The 15,782-nt window shown below is 42.8% G+C and overlaps 1 protein-coding gene across 1 annotated transcript in view; it reads left to right on the forward strand.

Annotated features, from left to right (window-relative positions):
• The first annotated feature begins 1,121 nt into the window (after nt 1-1,121).
• TACC1 (transforming acidic coiled-coil containing protein 1) overlaps nt 1,122-15,782 on the forward strand; it is a 105,256-nt gene continuing 90,595 nt past the window's right edge. Inside the window, exons 1-2 of the mRNA XM_042783664.1 lie at nt 1,122-1,282; nt 2,271-2,386. Of these exons, the coding sequence (XP_042639598.1) occupies nt 1,122-1,282; nt 2,271-2,386 (277 nt within the window). The remainder of the gene's footprint in view (nt 1,283-2,270; nt 2,387-15,782) is intronic.

Here is a 15,782-nt window from a genome sequence, read left to right on the forward strand (position 1 = left end):
CCAAGTCAAAAATCAAATGATGCAAAGACTTAGAAGTTATGACAAGGAAGCTTCAAAAAGGAGAATGGGGAACGGATCAATCATTTCACAGAGTAATTTAGCACCGTTTATTCAAGATCGGGACACTTCAGAGCTTCCACGAGTGCGGTTTGGGCGGGGCAAGGCATCTTAAATTCTGGTCGTTGGCCACCCTCTTAGAGTTTGCTGAGAGATTTCCAAAGCCTGGGAGTGCTAGGGTTGAAGATGCACAGGCGGTAATCTACCCTGTCAGTATTAGCTGTGTGTGTGTTATGTGCCGTCGAGTCGGCCCCGACTATTAGCTAGGGGAAAAAAAACAGTCAACAGTGGCTCCAAAGTTTGTTTTTTTTTTTCATAAGGGGCTGAACTTTTTGTGCGATCCAAGATCAGCAACGCTATTAAGTCACAGTAACAGGATGAAAAAATAAAAAGGAAAAGAGGAAAAGTCCAGCTTGCACAGCCCCAGAAAATGGATTTTCTCTGCCTCTGATGCACACAGTGTTATCGGGGTCGCCTGGGTCCTCGACCGGCTCCGAAAGTCTCAGTCTGGAAGCCCCTTTCCCGCAGTCGAGTCGCAACCAGCGCCGCGCTGCGGCGGGGGGATCTGCCTAGTGCGTCGCAGACTTCAAAGCCCCGGAGCCGCCGGCGCCCCCACCCGCGCGCGCAAGTAGTACGGTCCGAGGGGGCGGCTCCTGGGGCGCGGCTCCCGCGGCAGCTGATGCGCGCCGGGCGGGCTGGGAGGTGCGAGCTGGAGACCCGGAGACCTGCAGTCGCCGAGACGCAGAGGCCGAGCTACCAGACGCCGCGGGCCGCAACCCTGAGGCCCCAGCAGATGCTTCTTCACAGTGTGAGGAGCCCGACCCAGAGACAGCGCGGGGGTCGCTGTGGCTGCACCATTTGAGGAGGACGTAGAGGAAGCGGCGCTGCTTGCCGGCGGAGAGGAAACGCTCCACCCGGGCATCCGACGGCGCTCGTTTAACCACATCCGCGCCTTCGCTGGAAACGCTTAGGGGCGCCTGTCACCGGTTCCCTCCATTTTGAAAGGGAAAAAGGCTCTCCCCCTTCCCCTTCCCTTAGGATCTGGAGCCGGAGGAGCCGCGTTGATGGCGTTCAGCCCTTGGCAGATCCTGTCTCCGGTGCAGTGGGCGAAATGGACGTGGTCTGCGGTGCGCGGCGGGGGCGCCGGAGAGGACGAGGCCAGAGGGCCCGAACGAGACCCCGAGGAGGAGGACTCGCAAGCCGAGACCAAATCCTTGAGTTTCAGGCAAGTACAAAGCATCCCTGCCGAGATGCGAACGCGCTGCCATCCATTCATCCGCCGCTCATTCTGTGTGCGTGTGTGTGGTCGCCCACCCGCGTAACCATATTCATGACAATGCTACCACCCTGTCCATAAACCAGGTCCCCGCTGTGCATTCGAAAGTTCAGAGTGTTCTGCCCGCCCCTGTATTTTCTTTCCCTCATGTCACTATGAGCTTTCTGGCTCTAACCCAGAATCTGCAGTGTCTCCGCATTCTCTTCTACCTTGGTCACTTTCTCTCAGCTTCAGCCCCCAGCCCCTGGCTTTGCATACACACACACACACACACACACACACAGAGGCAGTGCCTCTGATCACACCCAGAGGAACTTAGAGCCTTCCCTGTGGGGAAGAAGTCGCCCCCTGGCCCATCGAGGCCCCACTGTGTCCCAAAAATGCAGCCGAGGTAAAGAAGGTTTCATGATGACAGGCCCTTGGCAGCTGGTGAGAAATGGTGGTCTCTTTTGAGCTGTCACCCATGTGATTGTGGAAGGCAGGTGACAGCATTCCTAGCCTCATGCCAAGTGAGTTCCAAACAGGTAGAGGCCTGCTAAGGAGAAAGGCATCATGGCTAGAATTGACTTATTTGTGGTGATGGGAACTTAAGAATTTTTTAATCTATAGGAAAAGGCTCTTTTTAGAAAAGGAGTCTGTTGGAAAACTCTTTTGGGTGTCAGAGGGAAGGATGACCTCAAAAATAAATGGTGCTAGAAAAAAGCTCCAGAGGATTGAAGAGATTTCAGGGAGACAGAATGCCTGACTGAGAAATCCAAGGAGGGGTGCTGTTAGGGAGCCACAGCCAGCAGCCTCGGGCAGGCCTATCCATGCTGAGGAACATTTGGATGTAAAGTTAGACAGAAATGCTGGACATTAGCCATCGTGGATATCTAGATTATAAAGAGTGGCAGACATACCGTTGAAAGTGGTAATTCCTCATTTTCCCCTTTGGCAGTTCGGATTCTGAAGGTAATTTTGAGACCCCTGAAGCTGAAACGCCGATCAGATCGCCTCTCAAGGGACTCTGTGATTCATCACTAGGATTGACAGGGCCTGGGACCAAAGCCCAAGGTAAAAACACGTTCATTTTCTGCCTCTTTGGTTTAAAAGTTTTGAAAATGTACATGAGACAAGGAAAAAAAAAAGTGTTAATTTAGGGTCATTTGAAAGGATTTGAATTGTTTGGCTCTTTACTTAGAAAGAGCTGTTTTGAAGCTCTTGGCTTATTTGAGTTTTTTGTTTTTAAAAGTAGTGTGGTAGTCACAGGATTTCTCCCCTGAATAGGGTTTGTGCATTTGTAGTATGAGGTTATCTTAATCAGACCTTCCTACTGGGCCCTTCATCTCTGCTCCTAAAAACCAAAACTGTTGTGTAGTGATGCTGGGCTTGGAGTATGTTTAAATATGGTTTCACAAATGCCTTGGGCTAAGTCACTCTCCTTAGGGATATGGCTGGCAATAAACATTTAAGGTAAGTTGACTGTTACAGTAAGACAGATTCTGAAGAAGCTGTCTCAAAATGGCTTACCTCTCCCTCTCACACAGGGCAAAGGTGAGCCCCCTCCATCTACCTGAGAAAACCAGGCACAGATATTCTCTCCCAGCTCCTCAGGGCCCAGGCGTGAGCTTGTCCTTATCTATAGAAGCTTCTGATGTTTCACTTAACTAGTAGAAACCTTTTTTGTCACACAACCAATTTTAAGTAAAATGTCACCTGTCTTAATAATCATTCATTCATTAATAGAGTACAGGGATTTAGCAGTGAACAGAAGTTTGCTCTCACTGAGCTAATGTTGTGAAGGAAGATGGATCTTTCAAGGGTTAAGCAAATTATGTCTGTCAATTTGTACAAAGTGGTACTGTGGAGAGAAAAAGGGCCTCTGGTGGTGCAGTGGTTAAAACATTCAGCTGCTAAGCAAAGGTTAGTGGTTCAGACCCACCAGAGAAAGATGAGGCAGTCTGCTTCCATAAAAATTTAGTCTTGGAAACCCAGTGAAGCAATTCTGTATCCTAAAAAGGATCACAATGAGTTGGAATTCACTTGATGGCAGTGGGTTTAGATTTTTTTTTTTGTTTTTAATGGAAAAAAATAAAGCAGGAGAAGGGGAGTTAAGTATGAGCTGGGCATTGGGAATGTTGAAGAGTAACTAGAAGACGCCTTACTGATAATGTGACTTAAGCAGAGATCTGAAGGAGAACTGAGGAAGCAAGCCTTGTAGATTCCTAGGGAAAGAACTTTTCCATCAGAGAGAATGGCATCTGCAAATGTCTGAGGCAGGCCCAGCCTGTGGTGGAGTAAGTTTGTCATGGGAAGATACCTGGCATATTTGCAGACCAGCAAGGAGGCCAGTGTGGCTGGAGTGAAGTGGCAGAGGGAGCAGCAGGAGCTGAAGTCAAAGAGATAAGGGCAGGTCCAGATCATACCGTAATGATGATTTCATTTTCTTTCTGAATAGATGGTCAGTAGAGGGTCCATGCTTTGACTTTATTTCTAAAAGCTTATCGGCTGTTGGCTTGAGAAGGGACTCTAAGTTGATGTCCTTTCTAAGTGGTTTCTCTATTCCAGTGACCCTCACTGTCACCCCAAAGTGGCAGATACAGAAAGCTTTCATTGATCAAGTTACCTAATTTTTTAACTATGACTTTCTTTCTGCACAGTTACAGTATTTCATTACTTAACTTCTTCACAAGTTGTGTAGGGAAATGGAGTCACTCTGGTGCAAGACTTCATGAATGAGGTAGAATTATTGGCAAAGATGGCAGCTTTTTGTGGTTTGGTTTTGCTTTAAATTGAGAGTGCCATGTTGTGCTTCCTCTGCTGAGAATTCAGCAGCACCCTCAATTTGCTCTGGACTGCTCTCTTGAGATTGTTTTAGGCAGTACTAAGTTGCTGTGAGTCAAAATTTGACTCAGTGGCATTGGGTTTGGTTTGGGTTTGGTGTGGGAACAGACAAGTTTATATACGTATAGGAGAACTTGTGTTTGGTATCCACTGCTGTGTACACTGTGAGTGACAAAGGTGCTACTTACTCTTCATAGCTTCCCTTTTCCTCTCTCAAGCTTTGGAGGTCAAAAGGGAAATTTAAAAGCTTGAAAGAACTGTTTTGTATTCTTCTCACTGAATTTAAATAAAGTTCTTAAGACACATGTTAAGTAGCTGTTTGAAAGTGTTTGAATTGCCCTCAGCTTGAGCAGCTCCTTCTTCACCATTCCGTCAGCTGGTAGACTGATTCACACTGCCAGATTCTTTGCTAACTGAAAAGAGCCTGTATGACTGAGGCCTCCAAAGTCATAGAGACCTAATTGTTTGGTCCTTTTTGTACCACTTACTCATCATTTTAACTTCTGGTAATGTCTAACTTATACCCTCCTTTTCACTGTCTTCAAACATTTTCCTGAGAGTCATGAAATCAGTAAACTCTGTGGCGTGAAGTCTACATGATTGAAGACTTTATGCATTTGGGATAAAGAAGGGAGTATCGGGTGGTCTGGTGGTGTAGTGCCTAAGGCATGTTACTGCTAACCAAAAGGCTGGAGGTTCAAACCCACCAACCACTCCTCGGAAGGAAGATTGGGCAATCTACTTCCGTAGAGGTACCGCCTCGGAAACATGAGTGGTCTCTATGAGTTGGAATCAACACAACAGCAGTGAGATTGGTTTTTGGTATGGGGTAGTAGTATAGTGTGCAAGCTAGGAAACAGTTTAGGGTCTTTGAAAAATAGGATGATTTCTCACCAGCCTGGTAGTGTCCTGCTATCAGGTTTCCTTGGCCAACGTCTAGAGTTGGTCCAGAGTCCTATTGATCACCTTGACATAAATACAGGATAAATGTAAAAATATAACCAAGTCACAGGTCTGATTAGGAAGATTTCAATGGGCAAACGTTCCTTAAGAGTTACTTCTGTTGAAGTTTAATTTCTGGGCCTGATTGGTTCTCTTCCTCTCAAACTGTTGATTTTTGTCACTCCTGATAAAGTTGTTGTTAGTTGCCACTGAGGTGGTTCCAACTCATGACAGACAACCTTATGTATAACAGAATGAAAAATTGCCCAATCCTGCACCTGGTAATATTAGTCTTTCATATTTCTGTGGTTCCTGGGACACAGTTGGATAACAAATGTAGATTATATAAAATTATACCTTCTGGAGGAAAGATGTATGAGTTTTAGTCCTGTCAGGAGTTAGAGCTAACATATGTAAAAGGTCTTGGCTCTGGCATATAACCAGTAAAACCCAATTGCCATCTAGTCAGTTCCAACTCATGGTGACCTCATGTGTGTTAGAGTAGAACTGTGCTCCATCTGGCTGATTTTTTAAAAGTAGATCTTCAGGCCTTTCTTCCAAGGCACCTCTGGGTGGGCTTGAACTTCCAACCTCTTGGTCATCAGCCAAGTGTGCTAACTATCTGCACTACCTACAGTCTTTTGGCATATAATGGACCTCAATGTGTGGGCTCTGCCACATACATGATACCCCAAGATATCCCACCTCAACCTCCATTTAATTCTTTGAACTCAGGAGACATCTAGGTCTGTTTTGAGGTTGCCTTTTATTTGTTTGTTTTTTTACCTTTTATTGTGATTTGGGTAATATTTTACAAAGCTGACTTGTTTTACATTCAACAGTTCATACACACATTATGTTTTGTGATACTGGATGTATCTATATGTATAATATCTCACCTCCTATTTCCTCCCTGTGGTTACCCTTTCCCTGTGTCCCTCTTGCCTATGCATTCCCACCTCCCTACCTTTCTTCCAGTGCAAATGCTGCCCTTCTGATCTCCCATGATTGATTGTTCCAAGGAGTGCATCTCCCTGGTATAGGTCTTCAGCTCAGAGGCCATTCTGTTTGGTTGAGAGTTAAACCACTGGAGTGAGTTCTGTTCCAGGCCTGAAGAGTGACTCGTGGCCATAGTCTCAGGGGTTTCACCAGTTTCTATCAGACCACTAAGCCTGGTCTTTTTCTTTTTTTATGATTTTGAGTTTTGTTCCACATTTTTCTCCTTTCTGTACAGGATCTCCAGTTTTGATCCCTTCCAAGTGGTTGGCATTGGTAGCCAGGTACCTAGATCTTCTGGTCTCACCTTCCACTTTCTCCCTGTCATATAGGTTGTAGTTCTTATGGTCCATTAATCATTTGGACTACCTGGTTCCATGTGTTTTCACTCTTCTTTGCTCCAGACAAAGAGAGACCGCTAGGTGCCAATTAGATAGCCATTTGCAAGCGTTTAAGACCCCAGTTGCTACTAACCAAGATAAGATGTAAACACTATTATTGCATACTGTGTTGTGCTATTTGAGCCAGCCTACAGGCCCAGTGACCCACTCCTTCAAGGTGCTTATTTGTAGCTAAGGAGTTATCCTACCTTTGCCTCCTGTTATGTTTAAACTGCATAAATATGTTTTTATAGCACATACAAATACATACATAGGAATATCGTCTGCCAAACCTGTGTATGGTTGTGAGTATATTTCCGTTTGCCTGTCCATACCTGTCTACCTATGTATCCATCCATAGATTAGTGTTTGCTGTTACTGATGATGCAGTATTGTATATGCAGTAGTATTTGCCTTTATTGTCTGTACCTCTTATACACCTCTCCTTTTTTTTTTCTCTTAGTAATGTTGTGCTAGTCACACACATTTGTTATATTGTTTTTCCCTTCACCCATATCAAACCTGCCTCTTAATTATCCATCTATTTTCCCTCCCTTTCCCACCCTTCCCATTTCTAGTAACCCACAAAGAAAATTTCCTTCCCTCTGTAAACCTTTCCTTTGACTGTTTACAATAATGGACTCATACAATATTTGTCCTTCGGTGATTGACTTATTTCACTCCGTATAATGTCATCCAAGCTCATTTACATTATGAGGTGATTCACTGATTCTTTATTATTCTTTAGTGTTGCATAGTATTTCATTGTGCGTATGTACCATAATTTGGTTATTTGAAGTTACTTTTCATTTGGAACCTTTTGGAGATTTTTAGTATCTGAACACTGACTCTTCCTAAGACAGTATGCCATTCTCAGCTTAAATGGTAGATAAGGTTGTGGACTTTTTTTTTTTTAAGTGACAGCAGCAAGTTTCAGAATAATTGGCAAAATGAAACTCTGGTCAAAGAGGATTCTTAAAAATACCATACTGTGACTGTGAAGTTGGGCTGGTAGGTTCTATATTTCTGCATTCGAGGACTAGTGACTTTTAAGCTGCTGCTGTTTATGCTGTGTTTTCTATTTTTTGTAAAGGTTATTGGTGAAGAAATACCACTTAGGAAGACAAGGACTTTTGAGAAAATACAATCCTGTTCATCTTTGGTCTGCTTATGAGTGACTTGAGGAGCTCTGGTGGTATACTGGTTAAAGCATCCAGCTGCTAACCGAAAGGTCGGTGGTTCAAACCAACCAGCCACTCTGTGGGAGAAAAATGAGACAGTCTGCTTCCTTAAATGTTTACAGCCTTGGAAACCGCATGGGCAGTTCTACTCTTTCCTGTAGGATCTCTATGAGACGGAATCGACTTGATGGCAATGGGTTTAGTTTTTATTATGGGTGACTTAAAGCAAAGCTTTAGGAGCTCTGGTAGCATAGTGGCTAAGGCACTTGACTGCTAACCAGAAGGCTGGCGGTTCAAACCCACCAGCTACTCCTCGGAAGGAAGATGGGGCAATCTACTTCCGTAGTGATACTGCCTCGGAAACCCAAGGAGGGGTCACTATGAGTCGGGTCCGACTTGACGGCACATAACAACAACAACAACAAAGCAAAGCTTTAGAATTGTCAGCTGCGATTTTTTTTCCAGCTGTTTTAGTGTGCAAAAAACTGGTTGTAGTCTTCCACTTGAACTCCTCCCTGCACACACACATACTTATTTATAGATTGTTGCCTTTCTTAGAGAAAAAACTATAATTTATTCAGAAGTTCTCACATCACCTTGGTAAACTAGTTGAGTGTACCCAATTGATATGTTAATTGCATGCATAGGTGTTTCAAAGCAGGGCTTTGAACTAGTTCATTCCAGTTCTACCTCCTACTGAGAATTTTCATTTCCAATTCAGATTTGCTAAATCAGAATCTACATTTTAACATGATCCCTGCAATATGGGACATACTTAGACTTCAGAATTACTTATTGCTTATCTGAAATTCAAATTTAGCTAGGAATCCTGTGTTTCCTCTTGCAGTCCTCTCAGGACTCTGACAGGTACCCAAACCAAAACTCACTGCTATCGAGTTGATTCTGACTCCGATTCCTAGTGACCTCTCCTTGGGGTTTCTGAGGTGGTATCCCTATGGAAGTAGATTGCCTAGTCTTCCTTCAGAGGAGTAGCTCGTGGATTTGAACCGCCAGCCTTCTGGTTAGCAGTCAGATGCTTTAGGCACTCTACCACCAGAGCTCATTCATGGGAAAAGTTAGCTGTTTGTCTAAGCTGCTGAGTGAAACCCAAGCAATTAAATGTTAACAACTATCATTTTCTTGTAAATAGATACTGGGTGGGAACAGGGTCTAACTGGAAGTACTACCTTTCTGAAAAATGAGATAGGGCAAACTGAAAACTAAACTCTGCCATTTCTATTAGTAAAGAGAAGGTAGGCCTGGAGATCTACTTCTGAAAAGTCACCCATTGAAAACCTTACGGAGCACAGTTCTACTCTAACACACAAACATGGGGTCACCATGAGTTGGAATTGACCTGTTGGCAACTGGATTTTTACTGTTTATATGGCAGGAAGCCAGGACCTTTCACATATGTTAATTCTGACTCCTGGTGGAACTAACAACTCATAAATCTTTCCTCCAGAAGGTATAATTTTATATAATCTATACTCGTTGTCCAGACATGTCCTAGCAACCACAGAAATATGAAAGACTAACATTATCAGGTGCAGGGCTGGGCAGTTTTTTGTTCTCTTAAACAAAAGGTCTTCTGTCCTGAGTTGAGGGAGCTCTGGTAGCGCAGTGCTTAAGGCACTTGACTGCTAACTAGAAGGCTGACGGTTCAAACCCACCAGCCACTCCTGGGAAGGAAGGTTGGGCAGCCTACTTCCATAGTGATACTGCCTCGGAAACCGAAGGAGAGGTCTCTATGAGTCGAATCCGACTCCATGGCAATGGTAGCCTTTTGGTTGATGTCCTGAGTTGGAACCAACTCAGTGGCAACTAGCAATAGCACCACCACCACCAACAAAAAAAACTTTATCAGGAGTGACACAATCAGTAACTTGAGAGGAAGAGAGCAATCTTCCCAGAAATTAAACTTCAACAAGAAGTGACTCTTAAGGAATGTTTACCCATTGAAATCTTCCTGGTCAGACCTGTGATTTGGTTGTATTTCCCCATTTACCCTGTATTTATGGCGAGGTGATCAACAGGGTTTTGGACTAGCTCTAAATGTTGTGTGGAAGGAACCCTGGATGGCCAGATACTACCGAGAAATCATCCTATTTTTCAAAGACTCTAAATTGTTTCCTAGGCTGCATAGCACCCTTATATAGGCACTTACTGTTGCACTGCCAGGGCTCCTATCTATCTATCTATATTCTCCCCAAACCAAAACCAAACCAAACTCACTGCCGTTGAGTTGGATCCGACTCATGGCGACCCTTTCTTGGGTTTCTGAGGACTTCACTATGAGTTGGATCTGACTCCACGGCATTGAGTATTTATAGCCCTTTACAGAAAAAGTTTGACGACCTTGAGCGTGACCTTGAGTGCAAGCCCATACTGACCACAATTTTAGCAAGAATGTAAAAAGTAATTCAGAATCATTATTTTAAAAAAAGAAAAAGTGGCATGGCCACACTTGATTAATTAACAGATGAATTCTGATGCTGGGTCCCATCTGTGTAGGCCTGTATGTTCAGGGAATGTTTTAGGGAGAGAGCAGTCTGGCCTGGCATTTATGTTCTTTGTAAAGCAGAAGTGATGTAGTTGGTCTGTCAATGTAGCTGATTTTTTAGTTGAGTAAAAGGTCTAAGGTGTTAAAAAAAATATTTAAAAAGGAAGTTAGGGAGGAATGGGGAAAATGTACAGTCATTTAATGCAGATACAGATATGCAGGCTTTTTAAAATGTACCTTTGGGTGTTTGAGAATTTACATTTTTATCATACAGATCTCTTAGGGTGATAAGGAATATTTATTGGAAAATTTTAGACAGTTTGTATGTAAGAACCTAGAATAAATCAGATCATACCAAACTCAGCTACCAAGTCAATTCTGACTCATAGTGATCCCCATTGGATTTCCAAGGTAGTAAATCTTAATGGAAGTAGATTGCCCCAACTTGCCTCTGTGGGGTGGCTGGTAGGTTTGAACCACCAACCTTCTAGTTAGCATTCAGATGCCTTAGGCACTGTGCCACCAGAGCTCCTAGAATAGAGACTGTTGAAAACTAAGCCTTCAGTTTTCAATTCTAAGGTCTGGGTTACATGAGTAAGCAAATACTATGCATTTTCATTAGGTACATATTGAAGTGTTCATTTCAAATCTATGTGTAGATTCATCTATGGATTTATTGATAGCCCCCCACCATCCCGGCTACAACAAACTAAACCACTGTTAAGGAGTCGACTTAATTCATGGTGACCTCATGTGTACAGAGGAGAACTGTGCTCCATGGAGTTTTCAAGGCTATGATCTTGCAGAAGCAGATCAACAGGCCTTTCTTCCTAGGCAACTCTGGGTGGGTTCAAACTGCCAGCCTTTCAGTTAGCAGCTGAGTACTTACTATTTGTGCCACCCAGAGACTCCTTGCCCACAACACAGAGATTGCCTTCTTAGATTTTTCTGGAACTATAATGGGACTAGTTAGGATCCTTAATGTTAACCTATTCCAGCAGTCCAACCCATATGGCTCTCTTGACAGCATCCCAGGCTAATGCTTTTATTTTATTATATCATATTATATTTTGGTGTGATTGACTCTTTCACAGTTTTCTTTCATTCCTCTTTTCATATTTTATGGTTCTATTTTAAGATATTTAAGCCTTGCAAAGCTTTTGTACATGGGATTGCCATGTGTGAGGGGATGATTAGATGGCAGATAACAACAAGTATAAGCTGTTTTGTCACAATCTTCTAAATTCAGATTATCCACCCAAAACAGCCATCTCAGTGGGCATTTCATAATTGAGGGTTGCTTAATTGTCAGGACTGTTAAAGCTGGGTGTAGAAAGGGTTTGCTATTTGTAAGTTCAAGATTTCATCCTTATGTTTGCATGTTTATGAACCTAATTTTATTAGTTACATACATGATTAGATCCTGGGGGTAAACTGATGATAGCTAAACTCAAGAGACTGAATAATGGCAGAGTATTTTATTAATTCACTGATGAAAAATGTAACTTGACAGTTCTATTTGGCAGATACAAATACTCTCCTAGCCAGTCTAGGTGTCCTCTTTTTTTATGTCAGTGCTAGAAATAGAGCCATAAATTATTGATCTCCAGCTTCCTTATTATGACTCCTATTCAGCAGACCCCCAGCTTTTCTATTTCAACTATATTTATTGAATATATTAGAATCAACGTGTTTTTTTTAAGCATTTTATTTGTTTTTTTTTTTTTTAACAATGATAATATGAGTTAGGACACATGTGGATTAGGAAAATGAGACTAGAACCTTTACTGCTAGTAATGGAGCTGGGTCTTGAATTCAGTTTTTAAGAACCCTTTGCTGCTCTCCCTGGGAACTTTATGAATATCTCCACTGCCCAAGAGAAGATTTAACAGAGGCAATAAAGATTTTTAAAACGTTTCCAGAGCAGGGTGTATGATGTTGTTGTTGTGTGCTGTTGAGTCACACCCCACTCATAGTGACCCCTCCCTTGGGTTTCCAAGGCAGTATCACTATGGAAGTAGATTGTCCAACCTTCCTCCCGAGGAGTGGCTGATGGGTTTGAACCACCAGCCTTCTGGTTAGCAGTCAAGTGTCTTAGGCACTGTGCTACCAGAGCTCCCTGGGGTGTATGATAGGGGAAAGCATCTTCTTAAACATCCTGTTAAATTATAGTAATTTCTAAAAAGAATCAGTAAGGGGATACATTTTCCACCTGTGTTAACTTAGCATGTATAATTATGAAGTATAAAATATGTTTTAAAATTTAGAGCATTGGAAGTTTGCAGCACATTTTAGATATAACCAAAAAAACCAAACTCAGTGCTGTCAAGTCAAATCCGTCTCATACCCCTCCTTGGGTTTCTGAGGTGGTATCTCTACGGAAGTAGATTGACCAGCCTTCCTGCCAAGGAGTGGCTGGTGGGTTTGAACCACCAGCCTTCTGGTTAGCACTCAAATGCCTTAGGCACTACTCCACCAGAGCTGCCTAATTTAGATATAGAGTAATTTAAAATACATCATTATTGGGTAAGCAATATATGTTGTTGTTGTTATGTGCCGTCGAGTCGGCCCCGACTCATAGCGACCCCTCCTTGGGTTTCCGAGGCAGTATCACTACGGAAGTAGGATTGCCCAACCTTCCTTCTGAGGAGTGGCTGGCAAGTGCTTTATCCACTATGCTACCAGAGCTCCTAAGCAGTATATAGTTGGATTGAAAACATAACCACTCCTTTTGTGGTTAACTTCAGCTCATCAGTGAAAAACAAAGAAGGAAGAGCTAAATTCATCAATGGCTTTTACTTTTCCTCTTCATCCGTGAGTCAGGTCAGATGTGGGTGAAGAGAAGCAGGTACATGAACTTGTGTGCAGTCTACCGTGATTCTGCTTCTATTTGCTGGTAGGAAGAGGAGATTTTCAAAGGCTTGTATTAGGTATTATTATTGTATAACAAATTAGTCCAAAACTTAGCAGTTTAAAACATTTATTATCTCCTATAATTTCTGTAGGTTGGTAATTTGGGAGCAGTCTAGCTGGGTGATTGACTCAAGATCAGTCAGGAGATGACAGTCAAGATGTTGGCTGGGATTATAGTCATCTGAAAGCAATATTGGGGCTAGAGGACCTTTTCCCAAAGTGGTTTACTCACTTGCCTGCCAAGTTAGTGCTTAGCTGTTGGTGGGAGGCCTCAGTTCCTCACCATAAGGGCCTCTTCAAGACTTGCTTGAGTGTCCTCACAATATGGTGGCTGTCTTTTCCCAGAGTGAATGATCCAGTAGCAAGCAAATTGGAAGCTGTCATGTTTTTATGACTTAGCCTCAGAAGGCACACACTTTTATTTTCATAATATCCTTTTGGCTACACAGTTCAGTCCAAGGGTGTGAATATCAGGAGGCAAGACTCATTGGTGACCATCATGGAGGCTGGCTGCCAAAAGACCCTTGTCTACTTTTTAAAAAATTTGTACCAAAAGATGTGATTTCATATTATGCAAGGCTTTTTCATTAGTTTCTTCCTTGGGGCTTAATGACTGCAGAAGCAGAAGTGGCAGGAAAGAGGACTTTGCCATGGTCCAAGGTCACTATGCTATTTAGATTTCTTACACCCAACATACTGGCTGCTGTTTCTCTGTCTGGAGGGCTTTCTCTTGCTGAACATTTTTCCCTCTTTTTCTTAATCTAGCATAGTCTCTTAGCATTGTGGGGTCTGTGTGGGAGGTTGCTGCTTTGTGAGAAGCAGTTGGTATTTTGAATTCTACAGTAATTATTTCTGAAGAGATGCACATCTTAGTTGTTTGGTAGCAACAGATTGAAGTTGCACAATTACAGATCTCTGCAGAGGAGTCCCATCTGTTAGCACGTGCTCTTTTCTCCCCTCGCTCTTCCTCCTATAGAGTAGTTTGGGGATGGAGAAGTCCTTTTGGGAGAACCTTCTATGACTTCTATCTATGGGGAGAGATTTCTACCCTGTTTGAAATGTAACCTCAAACAAATCCATATGGTTCCAAAATCCATGGGCATCTCAGTAGTGAGAAGAGAAGACATATTTTTTGTTGGATTTGGCTTTTCTGGAGGAGACTCTGGCTTCTGGTGGGCGGGCATTTTCTTATTATGGGGCCCTGCCCTCTTACTTTAATTATAATCTTGGATTTCAGAGGATAAAGTTTGAGTCTCTCTTTAAATAAAATACCGTAAGGCCCTGGTTTGGGAACTTGATGTGCTTTCTTCATCTTTAGTTGCATTTTCAGTTTATCAAATGGTTATCCAGATTTTTCTTTACCTGTAGTCTATGCTTTAGAGTGAACATCTCTCCAGAGTTAAATGCTTATCTCACAAGAACAGCTTGGCAGCTGGTGCCCTGTCTCTTACAAAAAGCAGTTAAACTTGGCCTCCTTTAGCTACTGGATGTTTTTGTTTAGTGGTTTTTTTGGAGGGTAGGGAAGAAAGGGGTTTGAATTGCTGATATGTAGTCTCTATCAAGGGGTGTGTGTGTGTGTGTGTATTGGTGGTGGTGGTGGTGGTGGTAGTGGTGTTTTTCTGTTTAGGGTGGTGCCATAGAGAATGTTCTGCCTTTTCCTGCCTTGGCTTACCTGCTTGGAACCCCTCCTTCATTCCCATACTTCTGGGTGGCCTGGGACCCCATTGCTTGTCCTGGGAATTGTGAGCTATACAGCCCACATCCTTAGGTTCTACCCAGCTTACCTAGAAAAGGCCTTCTTGTAAGGTTGTAGCCTGGTTCCTTCCTGGAGCAATATGTTGTGTCTACTTCTACTCTATTTTAAGGCTGTTGCCCTTGACTAAGTAGCTTATAGCATACATATATAAAACACATTTCAACTCTGTGGGGAATCGAGAGACTAGGAACTCAGATATGAAACTGGGAAAAAAAAAAAACAGTTTCAAATTTTGGACACTTGCCAATATGTACCTTATTAACAGTCTCCTCAAGTCAGACCATTTTAGCCATCAAAGGTGGTCCATGACTTGAACATGGGAGAGTTGTGAGTGGGAGGGCAAAAAACTAAGGCATTCATTTAAAGGAGGAGTGAGTGGGGCCTTCAAAGATTAGGGATCAAATAAAAAAAAAATGTAAATCCATTCAGCTGTTGGTATAAAGCTGAAAAGCTTCCTTATTTACTAATATACCTTTTTCTGGGGAAAAAAAAAAACAGGTGAGGAGGGAATACTTTACGTATCAGGCCATTTGCTCATTGGTGGACACTGATTGAACATCAGCTCTTTGTTGGGCACCTGGTCTCTGTTTCTGGGATGCAAACAGGAATAGGGAATAAGGTCCTGAAGGAGCTCAGAGTCTGGAGGAAGCTAAGTCAGGTTCTGTTTTCCAGGCTTCTTGCACCGCCCCCCCCCCCCGCAAAGACGTTTTAGCAGCAAGAAACAGAGACTGCATGAGGGAGAACTGGAAGAAGTCAAATGTTAAACAATAAAATTAAAAAATTAAAATTAAAAAAAGTTACTCACCCTAAAAAAAAAAAAAAAAAAAAATCTGCCCTGATATATAATGCTGTCAGTGATGTGATAACATCCATACGCCTACAAGGAAGACCAGTTAATACTACTATTATCCAAATTTACGCACCAACCACCAAACCAAAGATGAGGATATTGAAG

The sequence above is a fragment of the Orycteropus afer genome, unplaced genomic scaffold (genome assembly GCF_000298275.1).
Source record: "Orycteropus afer afer isolate SDZICR_OR568_19922 unplaced genomic scaffold, OryAfe1.0 scaffold00024, whole genome shotgun sequence".
Lineage (NCBI taxonomy): Eukaryota > Metazoa > Chordata > Mammalia > Tubulidentata > Orycteropodidae > Orycteropus > Orycteropus afer.